This window comes from Pogona vitticeps, chromosome 5 (genome assembly GCF_051106095.1).
Source record: "Pogona vitticeps strain Pit_001003342236 chromosome 5, PviZW2.1, whole genome shotgun sequence".
NCBI lineage: Eukaryota > Metazoa > Chordata > Lepidosauria > Squamata > Agamidae > Pogona > Pogona vitticeps.
In genome coordinates this window covers 30,507,083-30,525,416 of record NC_135787.1, presented here as the reverse complement: position 1 = coordinate 30,525,416, position 18,334 = coordinate 30,507,083, and the positions used below count along the sequence as shown (strand labels likewise).

Below are 18,334 nucleotides of genomic sequence, written 5' to 3'. Positions count from 1 at the left end.
CGTGATAGTGATTTTATAATATTGCTATTCAAGACCTTCACTGGAAGTCCTTAAGACAAAAGTGGAGTAAATATATTTTAAATAAATATGTTGTAAACTGCCTAGAGAGTACTCTAGCACTATGAAGCAGTATATCGGTTGAAACAAAAGAAACATAAAGAGAGAGAAGGAAGCAGTGCCACACACACACCCCTCCAACGCTGTCAGTCTCTCGTTCTGGTAGCACTCTGGGAGTGTACGACAGGCACAAGGTTGCCCAAGTGGCAGAACACTTAACTACTACATATGTTCCATGAATAAATATAACATGCAATAAAGTCTTCTAAAACTTGGCTTTATGAATGTCCACTGGATGGTGCCATGAATTCTCATTTCTGCTTATAAGGCATGAAATCACAGCTTTGATAGAAGCCTGTGAGAAATAGAAGTTATTTCAAAATGGTAAGAATTTCTTGAATGAAAAGCATGACCAGTAACAGACAAATGAAGAAATACCGTCAAAGACGTCATAAACACATTAGAAGCAGAAGGCTAGAATACTTTGGTCGTATAATGAGAAACGTGTAATAACCGATTGTTACAGCTGATAATTCACAGGAAAATCAATAAGAAAAGACATGCAGAAAAGAGAAGAACATTGTCTGAAGAGCTTGGGCTACAACACAACATCATTTAAAGCTGCCATATTCAGACCCAGAATGTCTATGATGGTGTCCAACCTCTGATAGTGGTGGTTGTAGCAGTATTAGTATTAGTATTACAGTGGTGTCTCTGTATTAGTTGTACGAGTAGTAGCAGCAGCAGCAGCAGAAGAAGAAGGGAATAACTGACTTTTACAATGGAGTGTTAATTTCCTCATTTTTGCAACATGTCAACATGACATGCTATGATTACATTATTTAATTGTGAAAGCACAGTCATTTATGGGCTTACTCAAATGTAAGTCCCCTTGAGTTCTATGGGGCTCAGTCCCATATAGGCAATACAAGATTGCAGCCTGAGGCAGGTAAATCAGCTTCCTAGTTTCTATTGAAGTCTTACAGGGTTGCAGTCTTTACATTTTCCAAAATAAGGTTCTAATTTTCATGATTGCGTTACTTGTCTGTTTAGTATAAAGTGCAGTTTTGTGTACTGCAGCAGTCCCTTCAGGCTTTCATCCCTTTCATGCTAAAAATGTAGCATAAACCTGTGCAATTGTACAAATGTCAGCTGGTTTTGAAACACCAGCTTTAATTTCATCCATATTCATGCTAGAATTAACATTGGCCTTGCTCATTTGTCCCAAACAAAGTCATCATTTCAAATATATGAAATAAAACTTTTGGAAAGAACAGATTTTGGGTTTTTTCCTCACAAGCATACAAATCCTGTTATTTTCAAATGTAAGTTCCATTCATGTGTCTGTCTTTTAGATAACAAATCTCTTTCTGGAAAAAGAGTGAAAAATTGGAGAGTCTCGTATTCAGTTTGCTCAACAAGTTTGAGTTGTTTTGCTTTTTAAAGATAAGGATTGTGTCAAAAGTGATTTTCTTAAGACTTTTCACATCATATTGAGGTGCCTTTTCTTAAGCTTTATTTTTCTTTCCTACCTGTGTTTATCAAAGAAGGGGACCCTTCCGAAAGATAACTAGTTGGAAAGAACCAGTGTGATGTATTGGTTATTATATTATTTCCTATCTATCTTGGGCCTTTCTAGTTGTCTTGACCACCATACTGACTGATAGCTGTGCTAATTAGGTGTAGGCCAAAATGTCTGAAGAGATTCATTTTAAGAAAGGCAGTATTGGGGGATAAAGTTAGAATTGGGGAGCATAGGGTGAAATGTTCATGCTCCCTCCATTATGCAGTTTATGGGTTGACCCTATCTTAAGCAATATCCCTCAGCCTAGCTTCTGTCACAAGACTGTGGGAAGAATACAGTTGAGAATGGAAAGGATAATATGTACTACTTTGAGCTCCTTGGATTAAAGACAGATCAAAAATATATTAAATAAAATGAGCACAAATTGCCTTGATAGCTTGTCCCTGGCTGAGGGCAGGCAACCAGAGGTCAAAAATACAGCTAGGCTGATTGAAGAACGAGAGTCCAAAGTATTTGTTTCAAAGTGTTTCCCCCGGACCACAGTGCTGGTGAGGTAGATAGTTATTCAAGGAACCTCAAACTGGAAGTCAAATACAGCCAGCTTGTCAAACAGAAACAGCACCTTGACACTCAGTCTGTTGCTCTGCAGCAGAGCTTCTCACAGGGTCACAATCTCAAGGGGGTTGCAAAGTGTTTTCTGTGGGGCAGTAACCAAGCTCCATCACTGCAACTGTTTTCCGAGAATGACAACATGCGGAGGTAGTTATTGGAAATATTATGTTACCATCTGGATGCTTTGGGTGTTTGGGCAAGGAGGAGGCTAGGAGTGGAGTTTCGGACATAGCAGCTGCTCAGTAGGAGCACAGAACACCAAGTGCCTCAAGCAAAGGAGGAGGAGGAGGCATCCGTGGAGCTCCTATTGGAAATGCCAACACTGTTCTAGAAAGTATGGACAAGGGATGGACTATGTGTTCTTTAATGAGATGAAGAAGGTGCATCTCACAGGCAGCTTGAGGCATGTTTGGGGAGCTATTTGTATATTGTTTAGAGGCCAGGGGGTTCAAACCAGTTGCTGTCTGTTTTGCTACCAACACACTTGGGAGTCCCTGGTTCTCATGCTTGAAATCCCAGGTCTGCCATTCTGCTTCTTTGCCCGCTTCTCCTCTTTCCTTGCTCCTTGCATTCTCCCCTACTGTGAAATGCTCCGTTCCCCTACCTTTGCACCCAAAGCACCCCGCAGGGCCATCCTTGATACGCTTTTTATCACTAGGATGAGTGGAGCCTGGATTGATAATAAATTCTTGCCTAACTAGTTTTCTGTGTGGCTCAGTTGCAGACAAGAAACTAGACACAAATATTAGGTTAGAATTAAATGTTGAAAACTCTGTTTTTAGCATGTTTTATTTACCCTTGTACATGCCTTACAATGTTGCAAGAGGGTCACAGGTTACTTGGGTATTATAAAATAGTCAAAACTTGTAAGAAGTTAGAAAACACTGCTCTATAGGGAAATCCAGGGATGTCCAACCTGCTAGTCCCTGCATGTGGGCCTCCCCAGCATTGGTTGTGTGGTCCCCAAGTCTCCTGCCAGTGTCAGATTTCTTCCCCTACCCTCCCTGAATCAGCACCACCATCATAGTGTTAAAATAGCGATGCTGGTTGAGCATACAGGGATGGGGAGGAGCCCAGAATGGATTCCTCTCCAGATTAGAGCCTGTACTACTACATTCTCACCAGTGCCAGCATATCTTTCTAAATTAGCTTACATTGCACTGCTGCAGACATCAGGGAACTGGGTTCTTCACAGATCCACCTAACAGCAGCTATTTGTTTATTTACTGGATTCATATCCTGCCTTTCTCCCACTAGTGGGAATAGTTGGAAGAGACTCTTCTGAAATTAAAGAATGTGGGATTAAGCTGTGATCCTTTACCCAGATATGTGGGGGTGAACTCCACTGAAGTGAGACTTACATCTGACCAGAGATGTTAATGGAGTAATTGTTTTCCCCTAAACTGTTCCCATTGCACTCTGCTCCTGTGTAATGTGAAAACTCATCCTAAAGAATTACGTTATAGTGTCTGAACTACAGTCAACTGAAGTTGCTTTCAATTTAGCGGCATATAGTTTGTTCTTCTAATTCTCAAGGGCTTAGAAGTGCACATTCAAAGATGATTAATATTACCAAAGCATGACCTTCCCTCTTTAGAGACCTAGGGAGAGGCTCTGTTTTTGTTTTGCTTATATGAAAGGAAAAAAAGCTTATATTTTCTTCCCACAGTTGGGAAAATGCTATAGCCACATGCTGTGAGGAACAGTACAGAGGCAGATTTTGAAAGGCAAATGAAGAGGAGTTGAAAGTGCTAATGAAATGTGTTTTCCTTTCCCAAACTTGTATTTGAATATTGGCAAACTCCCAGCATTGGTACATTGGCTTGTATAGCCTTGCACCATACAGTATTCTGTTGTGCATCCAGCCGTCAGTCTTTGGTCCTCAGTTTATTGACCTCCACAACTCAGTGCAAGAGTTATTCCATTATTGTTTTTGCTACTCCCCAAATGCCAGTATTATAGACCAGGGATAGGGCTCATGGCCCTTCAGATGTTGCTGGCCTCTAACTCCCATCATATCTGACCCGTGCTAGCTGAGGCTGATTGGAACTGGAATCCAACATAATCCAAAGGATCACAGGTTGCCTAATTCTGCAAGAGAAGATAACATCATATAGGCAAGCATTAAGGTTTGGAAACCATCCACACCACTCTTCCCTAACTGGGTGGCCCCCATCATCCTCAGACAGTATGGCCATTGATACCTGGCTGAGGATTATGAAAGGTGTAGTCTAACAGAACTAGAGATTGTATTCTTGAAGAACTAGAGGTTATTTGGTTGGAAAAATCTGATCTGTTTTATTTTTAGTTTTGTATTCTAGCCCAAGCTTGGATGGTAGGGACAGTCTTTCCATGATGTATTACAGCAGAATCATTCTTTGTGTCAGCTGTAACTTACTCTGTAAGCCTGTGGTTACCCAGTTTCCCAGTGAAGAACCGCTGCAGTTTTTATACAGCACAATATTTTGCATGTCTGTTCAAAAGCTCCACTGAATTCGGTGGTACTTCCTCCTTCAGAAGCACGGATCTAAGAATGGAATCTCAAGAATGCTATTAGTTTTGCAGGCATTAAATATGACAAATGCATGAGGGTCTTTCAAGGCAATTTTTGTGAAGAAAAAGACATTCAGGCACTCTAGAAAAGACCACTCATACATACCCTTTAGGGAATGATTGGATTCACAAATAATTTAATAAAAATAGTAACTAGTGTTAAAGGCAGCTGTATTTCTCTTTAAATACCATGATAGTGCAGAAACAAAAGGAGGAATATAGGTAATGCAGTTGTCTGAGATTATTTGAAACAAGAAAGAAAGGAGTCAAACTGGAGCAGGCCAATAAATTTAGTAGGAAAAGAATCAGACACATGACAATGTGGGAGGGAAAGAACAAAGGTAAAACTAAAAATATTAGGCAGAGAGAGCAGCTAGAATTGCACATGTGGAGAAAAATGGATTGTGAAATGCAACGTGAGACGTGTGTTGTAAGGAAGCCTTCAATTTTGGGTGCTGTGAAATGTTGCTGGCCATCTCAAAGACCTTTATGAGCCTGCACGGGTATTAAGATCATTAGAAGTCTTTCTGTCAGTCCCACCACTGTTTCACACACGTTTGGTGGAGACATGGTGGAGAGCATTCTCTCTTGCTGCTCCCAGACTTTGGAACCCCCTCCCACGGGAGGCGAGGGAGGTCACATCTTTGCTGTCCTTCAACAATCAGGCAAAGACCTTTCGCTTTGTTTGTATACTTACTGTTTGTAGCTTTTAAATATTGTCTTTTAATGATGTAAGCTGCCTTGGGTCCTTCTTAAGGAGAAAAGCAGAGCAAAAATATTTTAATTAAAATAAATGTTTGGCAGCATTCTGTGCAAAGGACGATTGGAGATGAGGGAGTAGAATGGGAATTGGAAGAGGGTTAATTATAAAGAATGACCAGTAAATAATTGAGGTGCATAGATATAAAAAACAAACAAAATATGACCCTGGACAAGAGACAATTATTTTTTTCCTGTTGAACAGGAAAGGATAGGAGAGAGAACCTACGAGATGTGCCCTACATGCATGTCACCCCTCTCCCCATCATTTTCTGTTCTGCAGAGTTTTCATTTTACTCAGTCTGTTCTTTCCATTTCAGGTGCGTGGCAATAAAGGTGAAGTGCTTTATATCCTGGATGCCAGCAATCCAAGGCATTCTAATTGGCTGCGTTTTGTACATGAAGCACCATCTCAGGACCAGAAAAACTTGGCTGCTATCCAGGTAAATTTGCTGAAAGTTTGTATTATCCTTACAATTCAGTTTTATCCATCTACTCAGTGTGTTTTGCTGGGAAGTCTCATCAGTTTCAATGGCCCTGATCTCAAGTAAGTGAATAAAGGCCTGTGGGCATAGTTTAAGACTTAGAGCAGAGGTGAGGAACCTTTGATCCTCCAGGTGTTTTAGACTTCAGTTCCCAAAAGCTCCAGCCACCAGAGTCGGTGTCAAGAGATTGTGGGAATTGTATCCCAGAACATCTGGAGAGCAAAGGTTCTGTGCTTCCTCTTTAAATAAAGTTGCTATTTGTCTCATTTCCCCCCCTAGATTTTATAAAACCCATATAAGTTGAACACATCTCATTGATAATTGTTTTTTCCTCTGTGCAGCTTTGGGAACATTGTGTGTAAAAAGACATAACAGGAGACACCTTCATTTCAGTCACCCAGAGAAGGACAAGGTTTCCTTCTAGGCCTTCATTTTATGCTGCAGTACTTCCTGGGAGTGGACGTCTCATTGTCCTTTATGCATCTTATGAAGAACCACTTAGAAGTAGTGTGTCATTTTCTTCCCAGGAGACGCGGCAGCAGGAAGTGCTAAAAGGAGGTTGTTGTAGGTTTTTCGGGCTGTTTGGCCATGTTCTTAAGGTTTTCTTAAGGAGGCTTTGTCCAAGTGAGTGTAATGTAGGTGTCCTCAGATATGGGTTTGCAGGATGGAACTTACAGATTTTTGGCCTAGGAAATTCTTGGAGAATTCTGGAAATTGGAGTCTAAAGACAATCAAATGGAACACCCTTATCAGCCTCATAGAATAGGTAGGACTTGTTAACTCAATACTCCCATTGACCAAAATCCTATAAGTTATGTCAGGAATAGTGAATTGCCCCAGGTTAAGAAGCCACTATAGACATTTTCTCTTGAGTGTCAAGAGTTCAACCTTTATCAGCACAAGCTGATACAGACTTCTTATCTTATAGTTTATGAATGGACTTTACACTAATTCAGCTACAATGATGTAAATAGGTGTTAGGATTACTAGCCTGTAGTAGCAGTAGGTTTCCAGTGGCTGAAATTATGTTGCTTAGCACAGTAAGCTGCACTAGTGTAGACCTACTGAATCAGTAGAGATTTGGTTAATCAAATCCTCCATGAATTCCATTGATTCAAATAGAACTACCCTAGGTGCAACTTACTTCAGTGAAGTAAGTCATACCTAGAATAGTCCCAGGTGAAGCAATGGAACTTATGTAGGAATTGATACAGCAGATCCCCAGTGATTCAGTGAGTCTACTCAGTGTGATTTACTGTGCCAAGGAACAGAATTTCAGTCAGTTCTTTAGTTTGTACTACCAATTGGATTGGGACGTGGTGGCGCTGCGGGCTAAACCGCAGAAGCCTATGCTGCAGGGTCAGAAGACCAGCAGTCATAAGATCGAATCCACGCAACGGAGTGAGCTCCCGTCGCTTTGTCCCAGCTCCTCGCCAACCTAGCAGTATGAAAGCATGTAAATGCGAGTAGATAAATAGGGACCATCTCGGTGGAAGGTAAAATGGCGTTCCCTAGTCACGCTGGCCACGTGACAACGGAAACTGTCTTCGGACAAGCGCTGGCTCTATGGCTTGAAAATGGGATGAGCACCGCCCCCTAGAGTCGGACATGACCTAAAAAGGTCAAGGGGAACCTTTACCTTTACCAATTGGATTTAGCCAAACAAAATACTAGCAGCTGTTCACCTAAAATAAATAGCCATATAAAAAGCATTTAATGCAGGCATCCAGTCAGGACAGGTTAAAGCTATAAGATGCAATTAAGTCTTTTCCAGAAAGTTTAATGATTACTAATTTCACTCAGTTTTAAAGGAAAAAAAAAAGAGCCATTTAGGGAGGACCTATTGTGAAAAGGTGACATATGAATTTTGAAGTAAAGCAATGCCTGTGGTCCAGAGCTCTGTTGGCATGTTTAGCTTCCTCCTCAATTGTTAATGAAGTTTATTAAACCTGTGAGGCTCAGTGAGGCATTGAGACAAAGGTGTAGAAAGATCCACATTCAAATTCCATTTATCCACAGCACTCATTTGAAGTAGTGAGCTTGGGTCAGTCTTTCCCAGTTTAAGCTTCTTCACAGATTTGTTTTGAAAGTACATAGGGAAGTGTGTGTATGTGTTTCCTCTAAAAATTCCCCAAACAGAATTCTGGTGATTCCTGCCCATAGATACAAACCTACCCAACTACTCTAGCATGCCCTACATGCAGCTGCCTTTGAAGATGATTCGGAATTGTTAGCTGGATCAATATGCTGCAATGAGACTGCTGACTGGAGCTGTTTACAGGGATCATATACAGTAATGCCATTGTTACAACAACTTCACTGGCTGCCAGTCTTTTCTGGGTTCAGTTCAAAGAACTGGTCCTGTAAAGCCCTTCATAGCTTTGGTCCACGATACCTGAAGAACTGTATTTCCTCACAGATCGTTTCCCCAAGATCTTTGTGGGCAAGCCTTCTTTCAGTCCCATCATAATTGGATGCATGTTTGGCGAGGATTTCAGAGAGGGCACTTTCAGTGACTGTTCCCAATCTATAGAATTCCCTCCCACGCAAAGCTAAGTTGCGCTCCCCTTTACAATCCATGGTGAAAGCCTTATTTTTTAAAATTGACTTTTCATCTGTGAATGCCTTGGAATTTATAGTAAAGGATGCAACATGTTTTTATCATGTTCTTAATCTGCTTTGATTGCTTTACATTAATAGCTTTTTAAAAATTATTTTTGTTTAATTGTATTTTAGTACTAATAGCTTAATTTATTGTGATTCTAAACTCATTCATTCATTCATTTAACAAATACACTTCCGTAATGCCCAGCTTAGTGACATGCACTACTCTGAGTGGTTTACACCACATTAAACCTAGCTTCTCCCCCCAATACCGAAACAAACCATAACTACAAACACAACTTAAAATTTAAAGAATAAAACCTAAAACTACCACTAAAACACTAAAAATACTAAAGATGGTGGTAAGGATAAATGAAGCCAGGTCCCTTGCACCTCAGGGAAGGATGTTATTATGCTTCCTTATAAAGATCTGTCTTGGGAATCCTTTTGAATGAAATCACTGAAGGAAGGGGCTTGACAGTTCTCCAGAGAAAGCCTATTCCACAAGGATGGGGCTACAACTGAGAAGGCTTGATTTCTGCTAACGGTCTTCCAAGTCTCCCTAAGTATGGCCACCCACAATAATAATGCTTGGGAAGAGCCTTATTATAAGGCACTCTTGTGTTTGTGCGCGTGTGCGCATGCCCACGCGTGCAGGAGATTTATGTATGTACATATTTGAACAGAAGAGATTAAAGTACTCCCTCTCAAACTAATGGAAAACAACTTGAGCATGTCTACAGATTGGGATCCACAAAGATCATTTAAGGCAAAAGCAAGTTGAATTTCATATGTGTCTCCAAATTACTGTACATGTTATAAATATATTAAATCAAATTTAATGGCAAAGTACAGTGGTGCCTCGACGTACGAACTTAATCCATTCCAGAATGATGATTGTAACTCGAAATGGTCAAATGTCGAAGCACAAATTCTCATAGGAATGCATTGAAACCCCCTTAAACCGTTCTGGCTGGGGGAAAAATCACAAAAGAACACAACAAAAACCAAGGCCAGCCCCATCGGAATGTGCTGGCGCTGGAAAAAAATCACCCCAAAACAAAGAAACAATGTAAGCCCCATCAGAACACACTGGGGCTGAAAAAAAAATCATCAAAAACCCACACACAACACAGCAAGCCCCATCGCAAAGCATTGGGGCTGAAAAAAATCACACACCCCAAAAAAACACAACAGAGCAAGCCCCATCGGAACATGCTGGGGCTGGGGAAAAAATCACCAAAACCCAATAAACACAATGCAAGCCCCATCGGAATGCGCTGGGGCTGGAAAAAAAATCACCAAACAACAACAACAACAACAACAACAACAACAACAACAACAACAACAACAAAATGCAAGTCTCATCGGAATGTGCTGGGGCTGGGAAAAAAAATCACCAAAAAAATATGCAAGCCCCATTGGAACGCGCTGCGGCTGGGGAAAAAAATCACAAAAAACAACAACAGCTCAGTAAGCCACATCAGAATGCATTGGGGCCGAAAAAACAAACACACCAAAACACACACACACACATAAAATCACAACTCAGAAACATAACCCCCCACAGCCCAAACCCACCCTGCAAAACCCTGCAGAAAGTAGCATCAGGCAGTCCAAAGCCTCCTCCAACGCACGCTCTCTAACCGTTGGGGCAAAGGAGCTACAAAGAAGCAGCCTCTTCACCGACCAACAGTTAGTAATTAGAATTCCCTGCTTTTTCCCCACCTTTTTTTCCAGTCGCAACTCGAAGCTCCGGTCGCAAGTAGAAGCAAAATTTTGTGGCTGGAGCTGGTCATAACTCGAAATGGTCGTAAGTTGGGATGTTTGTAAGTCGAGGCAACACTGTATGTGTGATATGCAGGATAGGCTTTTAATAGAGAAATCTTATGCACGTCTACGTATATTCTATTCAAAAAATAAAGTGTCATTGTATTCAATGGAGCTTGCTTCTGGAGACATTCATAGGACTGCAAACTAAACGTCCCAAATAACTTTAGACATCCAAAACTCAAGCTAAGCCATAAATATGTATTTCTGCAAATTAAAAAAAATGCTGTCAGTTAAAGGAAAGTTGCCAGTGTGTCATCTCACTTTTCTTTTTGATGCATGCAAGATAACCTTTAGGAATGACTCCTAAGGAATTTGTTGTTGTTTAGTCGTTTAGTTGTGTCCGACTCTCCATGACCCCACGGACCAGAGCACGCCAGGCCCTCCTGTCTTCCATTGGCTCCAGGAGTTGGGTCAAATCCATGTTGGCAATTTTGATGACACTGTCCAGCCATCTTGTCCTTTGTCGTTCCCTTCTCCTCTTGCCCTCACACTTTCCCAACATCAGGGTCTTTTCCAAGGAGTCTTCTCTTCTCATGAGATGGCCAAAGTATTGAAGCCTCAGCTTCAGGATCTGTCCTTCCAGTGAGCACTCAGGGTTGATTTCTTTCTGAATGGATAGGTTCGCTCTCCTTGCAGTCCAGGGGACTCTCAAGAGTCTCCTCCAGCACCACAACTAAAAAGCATCAATTCTTTGGCGGTCAGCCTTCTTTATGGTCCAGCTCTCACTTCCATACGTTGTTACTGGAAAAACCATAGCTTTGACTATGCAGACCTTTGTTGACAAGGTGATGTCTCTGCTTTTTAAGATGCTGTCTAGGTTTGTCATGGCTTTCCTCCCAAGAAGCAGGCGTCTTTTAATTTCATGGCTGCTGTCGCCATCTGCAGTGATCATGGAGCCCAAGAAAGTAAACTCTGTCACTTCCTCCATATCTTCTCCTTCTGTTTGCCAGGGTGTGATGGGACCAGTGGCCATGATCTTAATTTCTTTTTGATGTTGAGCTTTCTAAGGCCCACTTGACTTCACTCTTCATGATGTCTTGCTCAAGGTCAGCAACCACACTGTCTGGGTTGTCCAGGATAGCCACATCTTTCTGGTATAATTCCTCTGAGTTTTCTTGCCACCTCTTCATGTCTTCTGCTTCTGTGAAGTCCCTACCATTTTTATCCTTTATCATGTCCATCTTTGCATAAGATGTTCCTTTAATATCTCCAATTTTCTTGAACAGATCTCTGGTTTTTCCCTTTCTATTACAGTGGTGCCTTGCATTACGATGTTAATTCGTTCCAGCGAAATCGCTGTAGAACGAAAACATCGTAAAGCGAAATTAAAAAGCCCATAGAGAAGCATTAAAACCTGTATAATGTATTCTGATGGACTTAAAACTCACCGTCCAGTGAAGATCCTCCATAGGGTGGCCATTTTTGCTGCCTGTCTTGCGAGGAATCCGTCCCTAAACACAGCGGGGAGCCATTTTATTTACCTGGTGGCCATTTTGAAACCGCCGACAGCTGTTGGAAAATAGTCGTTTTGCGAAGAATCGGTTCCCGAAGCAGGGAACTGATCATCGCAAAGTGAAATTCCCCCATAGGAAACATCGTTTTGCAATCGCAAAAGCGATCGTGAAAAGTTCATCGTAATGCAATTTCGTCGTTAAACGAAGCAATCGTAAAGTGAAGCAGCACTGTATTTTCCTCTATATCTTTGCACTGTTCATTTAAGAAGGCCCTCTTCTCTCTCCTTGCTATTCTTTGGAAGTCCTCCCAAGGAAAGGTAATGGTTAATCAAAATTATTGTGATACTACCAAATTGACTGAGTACTTGTAAGGCCTTATATGACATGCAGCCGTGAAGTCATTGCCCTTTCTTTGCTGCTTTTCTTCCATATGACAGAAACAATAAACCTTCACTCTTTGCTCCAGTCAATCAAATGATCAGAGAATTTCTAAAAGCCACAGTGCTCAATCCCATTGAGAAATTTGTGTTTTGAATAATCTACCTTTTTTAAAAAAGCATTTATTCCCCCTCCTCCTTCTCCTTCTTGAAACACTATATGCTTGGTGACTACTGTATGGAGAAGGCCCCTTGGTTGTTAATGTCAAAACTCTTTATAAACAGAATCACAGCCAGCCTTTTACATTCAAACACTCTGTTCATTAACCACCAGACATTCTGGTGGTCTGGACAAGCTCAGCAATCTGGAATAATGAAATGGCAAAGGTTAATGGGAAAAGAGGTATTTACTGTGATGCAGCAGAGTGGTTTAAAGCCATACTTAACAAATGTAACAATGGAAGATTAGTATTTGAGAATCAGTCAACACTGCAATAAATCTGGTACAACTGTTCTATCTCTCAGGCTAAAAGACAGGGAGGAATTGGGGCAGGGAAGAAGAGGAAGTAAGCCATAAAGAAAGTAGGGACAGATGGAAGTTACTTGTGTATATATATTGCAAGGCACGTTTGGGAAGATTTTCAATCAGTATCCTATGCTGTACATCAGAATTAGGTTAACAAAATGTTGTTGTTGTTTTGATGTATATACCTCCTGATAGTGCTAGAGCACTCTCTGGGTGGTTTACAATTTAATTATGCAGGCTGCACATTGCCGCCCCCCCTCACCCCAGCAAACTGGGCATTCGGATGGAAGTTGAAGTCAACCTTGAGCCAGCTACCTGAACCTGCTGGGATTGAATGTAGATCATGAGAAGACACTTTGGGGCTGGAGGATGTGTAGCCTGCATAATTAAATTGTAAACCACCCAGAGAGTGCCTTAAGGTGCTATGGGGCAGTACATAAGCAACACAACTTGCTTTGCTTTGGTTCATTCAGCAACTTCCAGGCTATAGTGGTGAAGACCTTGCTGTTAGAGGCAGATAAATAGACAGCATAGAAAAGTAGCAAGTGATACAGAGTTTGATTTGATAAATGTAGGTATTTTTATGGAGGGTGTGGATGTAAGGGAACCTGTAAATTATGTGGGGTCCATATAGCTCTTTAAAGACTGTGGAACTTTAATGGCTACCCAGAAGTGTTAATCTCCTCCTCTTTCTTAATTAAAAACATTTGATATGCACAAACTAGAGATGGGGATGAATAAAAAAAATGGTGATTTGTTTTGATCCGTTATTCATCAAGGTTAACAAATCAATATTCTTTGATGAATCGATCCATCCATTCATCTGCACTTTAAATGCTTATTAACACTGGCCCCCAATGACCTAGAGACATTAAATTTGCACGGATGCTTCCTCAGACACACTTCTACAACTCCTGAATGATTGGAGAACATTGGATCACGGACCACTGAGTTATATAGTCACAAAGAGGATCCCCCAGGAAAGCTCACCCCAGGTACTTAGAGACTCCAGAATCAAAACAGCGCTTCCTATGTCTTTCCCCAACATGCCTGCCAACCTTGGTGAAGATTGGATATCAGAACTCCAAGTTATTCACCCACAAATTGGGTCCCCCCAGGAGAGCTTACCACATGGCATAGAAGCCCATGACATTGAGGGAGTTATATTTAGCCCCAGCAGAATGAGAAGTCCCTTTGGCAGAGGCATGCATGAGGCATCCAGTTTGTCTTTAGCTGAGCACAACATTACATTTGCCAACGAAGTAGAGTTTGCCCTCAGGAGGACTGGAGGCAAGGAGGTATTTAGCAGCAAGCTTTTTGGTTCCGTCGGGCACAGAGGACGTTGGCAGCAGCAAAGTACCGTGTCATGCCCCATCGTGGCACTGAGGCAAAAGGCAGCAGAGCAGACTCTGGTCTTCTTCAGCAACAACAGATTTGCCTGCAAAGGAAAGGTTTTCGCCCCCAGGAAGCAACTGAGGTTGCTTGCAACTTCCAACAGCACCATCAGATGAACAAGGGCAGTGCTACTAAAAGCACTTAATCCATGGGGCCGCAGGGCTGTCGGAAACAGATCAGCTCTGCAATCTGAAGCTGGACGATGGGGCGACAAAGATACTCATTTAGAACTGGAAAGCAGGGGATTGCTTGCAACTTGGCTGCTGAGACCACCTGGATATGATAAAGATAGCCTTCGGAAGTGGGGGGGGGCTGAGACAGGCCGGCCCCTTGGCATGGGTTGAAAGCCAGATGAGCTCTGCCATTTGAAGCCGGGCAATGGGGTGATGGGATGACGCCTATACAGGCTTTGGGTGGGGCAGAGCCTGGTCTAGGAGACTCACCTGTCACCACCAATGTCTAACTAGACTTGCTTGACAACCTTCAAACAAACAAAGATGCTAGTTTAGAACTAGAAAGCTGGGGGGGTTGCAACTTGGGTGTTGAGACCTCCCGGATATGATAAAGATAGCCCTTGGAGGTTTTGGGGTGCTGAGACAGGCTGGCCCTCTTGGCATGTTTGGGATGCCAGGAACAGCTTTGGGTGTTCCAACTGCCAAGAGGCCTGGCTGGCCCTCTTGCCATGTTTGGGGATTGGGACAGGGTTTGCGTGTGCCAAGAGAGGTTTGGCTGGCATTCTAGTCGCATTCGGGGATACCGGGACAAGCTCTGGGTGCGGCAAGAGGGTTGTCTGCTCCTTTTGTCATGTTTGGAGGTGCTGGGACAAGCTCTGGGTGCGCCAAGAGGTTGTCTGGCCCTCTTGTCACGTTCGGGGGTACCGGGACAGGATCTGGATGTGCCAAGAGAGGGTTTAGGCTTGGATGCCAAGAGGGCCGCCCTGGGTCTGCCCCAACCAAAGGCTGTTTGCATGTCACCCCATCACCATATCGCCTGGCTTCAGATTGCAGAACTGATCTGGTTTAACTCGTGCCAGGCAGGAGTTCTCTCTTCCCAGTCAGGGAGGCAAAAGGTGGAACAAACAGCCTGCCAGGACTACATAACCCAGCAGGCAGGCAGGCAGGCAGAAGATGGAATAAACTTAACCCACCGGGACTACATCACCCAGCAGGCAGGCAGGAGTTCAACAGTTCTCAGCCTGCTGGTCTGACTTGATCCAGCAGGCAGGCAAGCAGGAGTTCAACAAATCTCGGCCTGCTGGTCTGACTTGATCCGGCAGGCAGGCAGGAGTTCACCAGTTCTCGTCCTGCTGGTCTAACTTGATCCGGCAGGCAGGCAGGAGTTCAACAGTTCTCAGCCTGCTGGTCTGACTTGATCCAGCAGGAAGGCAGGCAGGTATGACTTGGTTGAAACTTGGCCCAAGGAGGTGACTGAAATTGGCAGCTGGTCTTCTGACTGAGGGGCAGGTTTACAGGCTGGCAGGCAAGTAGGCAGGTCTTTTTTTTCATGAGGACTGGAGGGTGGGCAGGCGGGCGCAGGCAGACAGGTGGTGTGTTAAGGGAGAGACTGTCATTGGAACCCTACCTCTGGGTTCAGTGAGGGGAACCCCAACAAGGGGAAGGTTCACCTTGATGAACGGGATCCAAACATGAGCGGCATGGTTGGAGTATGTCTCTGAGATGGGAAAACATGTGCTCACTCTGGACGCTGGTGGGGGGGGATGGAAAGGAGGCCCATGGCCACATTGGGCAACTCCGGCCATATGACTAGTTTCCTAGCACAGTAATGGAGGGGATCTGACTGGTGGGGCTGAGGGGGCTCGGCCAGATATTCCCACACAATTATCTCTGCTGAATCCTCCTCAGCTGGCTATTTTTCCTCTGAGGCAAGTGCCAAGGTCAACACAGAGCTCCAGTAACGTTGGTGGTGAACAGAGCCTTTCCCAGGTGAAGTCCTTCCCTGTGGTTTGGGCAAACCACCCTGCGCCTCGTGGCCTGATGTTCCCATCGCCCCACACAAGCGTTGTGCCCCCAATGCCCTGTGCTGCTACCTAACCTGCGTAGCTTCACAGCCTTCTTCCCCTTGGATTGTGCCTGAAGAAATCCTTTCATTTTCTACTTCCTGCCTAACAATCCAACTAAACAATAAAGCAATGGAGATTGAGGAAGGAAACTAATAGAGGGTTAGAGAGTGCATATAAAATTTATTTTTAGAATGATGGTGGTCTAATTCTTTTATTAAAATGTGAACTGCCTGCCTAAACAGAGTCCCCCTCAGTATAATGTAATTAGGAAAATTTTCCCCCTCCCGACCCGCTGTGGCAGAGAAGCCAAAAAAGTCCAAAAAGAAAAGCCCTGCCAGCTAAGTCTCTATCAGAGACACCCCCCCCCCAAATAAGTTTTGGAAGGAAAAGGAATGATGGATCACACACAACACACACACACACACACACACACACACACAAGCCTCCAGGAAAAAAAAGGTTTGATTGATTTGAATTTGAAATGAAATTAAGCCCTTCTAAAGAAGTAGCCTAAGCTACCTGAAATCCCTCCCCAAATTCCCAGTAAAGTTGATGATGACTGATGAATGATGATGAAAAAGAAAAATATGTCTTTGCTTTGCTGCCGCAAAAGCAAAACTGCAAGAGCACCAGCAAGCGAGCGAGCAGCAACTGTTCTCACTCTGGAGAGCACGAACAGAAGTGGGCAATGGCCGGATGGCAAAAGCTTACATTAAGCGTCTGTAAAAGTTTTGAAATGTCTCTTTCCTTGTCTTTTTCCTGGTCTATTTTGCTGTGTGAATGTTTATTTATTAATAATTTATTTAAAATATTTTATCCCACCTTTCTCTTAAAAGGACCTAAACGTTGACTCATTTGTCTGAAAACTGGCTCTTAGGAGCAACAGTCATATGAATTCCAGTAAAGGTCAAGAGGTAGAAAAGAATACACATTATAATGTTAATATCTTTAAATTATTTCAAAAACACCTAGAGTTCATCCATAGAAAGACAACCTGGTCAGTCAGCTGCTTTTAAGGGATATAGAAACAACAAAGAGCTGTACAGCAACTTTAACAACTGACACTTTATTGTAAAATAAGCTTTTGTGGATTCTTTAAGGTGTCACAAAGTTCTTTGACGCTTTTGCTGCAATGCGCAGATAGCGTCAACCTTCTGAAGAATTTGAACAATATGTTATTTTTAAAATAAGCACTGTCAAGCAAAATTTACATAATCCCTGGTGTGTCCAACCTCTTATTTTCTCTTAACAGGAAGGAGAGAACATTTTCTATCTAGCTGTTGAGGATATTGAAACAGACACAGAACTATTGATTGGCTACCTTGACAGTGACATGGAAGAAGTAGAAGAAGAGGAGGAAGAACTAATTATTAACCAAGAAGAAGATGAAAGCAATAACAACAATAATAGTAGCCATAAGGAGGTGCAACAAAGTAATGAAAAAGGTATGGATGACATGAAATCAAATGGAAAGAATTCATGTAAGTTTGTTCAAAATTAATGAATGATCTTAGCAGATTTGTTGGTCCGCTTTCCCCCTCATTTTCCACTGTGGGCTGTGCTTTATTTTAAAAAAAGTCATTTACATTTTTTTGTTTGTAAATAATAGTAACATGTAAATTAATAAAAAACATATAGCTTACATTTTTAAAGTTTGGTCAGGGGAGGGGAGAACAAAGAATTTTTGGAGGCCATGTGTGGCCTGCAGGCTCCATGATGGCAAACCATGAATTTAAACATATTTTCATTTTAATTTATGTAATATAAGGGAGACTTTCTGTACATAGCCAGTGAGTTCCAATGAAAAAGCCTATAGAACTAAATGATTTCAACAGTGGGTGAATATTTTGCCTTGATGGTTATCTTTACTTACTAAAGCAGTCTCAATCTGTTGGACTGCATTCAGATTTGGTAAAAAAAAAAAGTAGATCCATTGAAACTTGCATTAATTTCAGTGGGTCAGCTCTAAATATAATTAAATCTGGATCTAATTGACAAAATACTTCAGTTGCACTTTTCAGAATCCTTATGTCACAATGCTTTATTTTCAAGTTAACAAAAATGCTTTGGACTTTAGAAAGGGTGGAGATTGTGAATTAAATTCTCCTTTTACAAATGACAATGTTCACTCTTT

General features: G+C 42.3%; 1 protein-coding gene across 4 annotated transcripts in view; it reads left to right on the top strand.

The window, feature by feature from the left end:
- Window positions 1-18,334, top strand: part of PRDM5 (PR/SET domain 5) — a 106,234-nt gene that overhangs the window by 15,084 nt on the left and 72,816 nt on the right. For all 4 annotated transcript variants that reach the window (XR_012087759.2, XM_020781540.3, XM_020781539.3 and 1 more), the window contains exons 3-4: window positions 5,827-5,949; window positions 17,453-17,645. Coding sequence is in view for 3 of the 4 variants with exons in the window: in XM_020781540.3 (XP_020637199.2) it covers window positions 5,827-5,949; window positions 17,453-17,645 (316 nt within the window). In the remaining variant the exon portion in view is untranslated. The remainder of the gene's footprint in view (window positions 1-5,826; window positions 5,950-17,452; window positions 17,646-18,334) is intronic.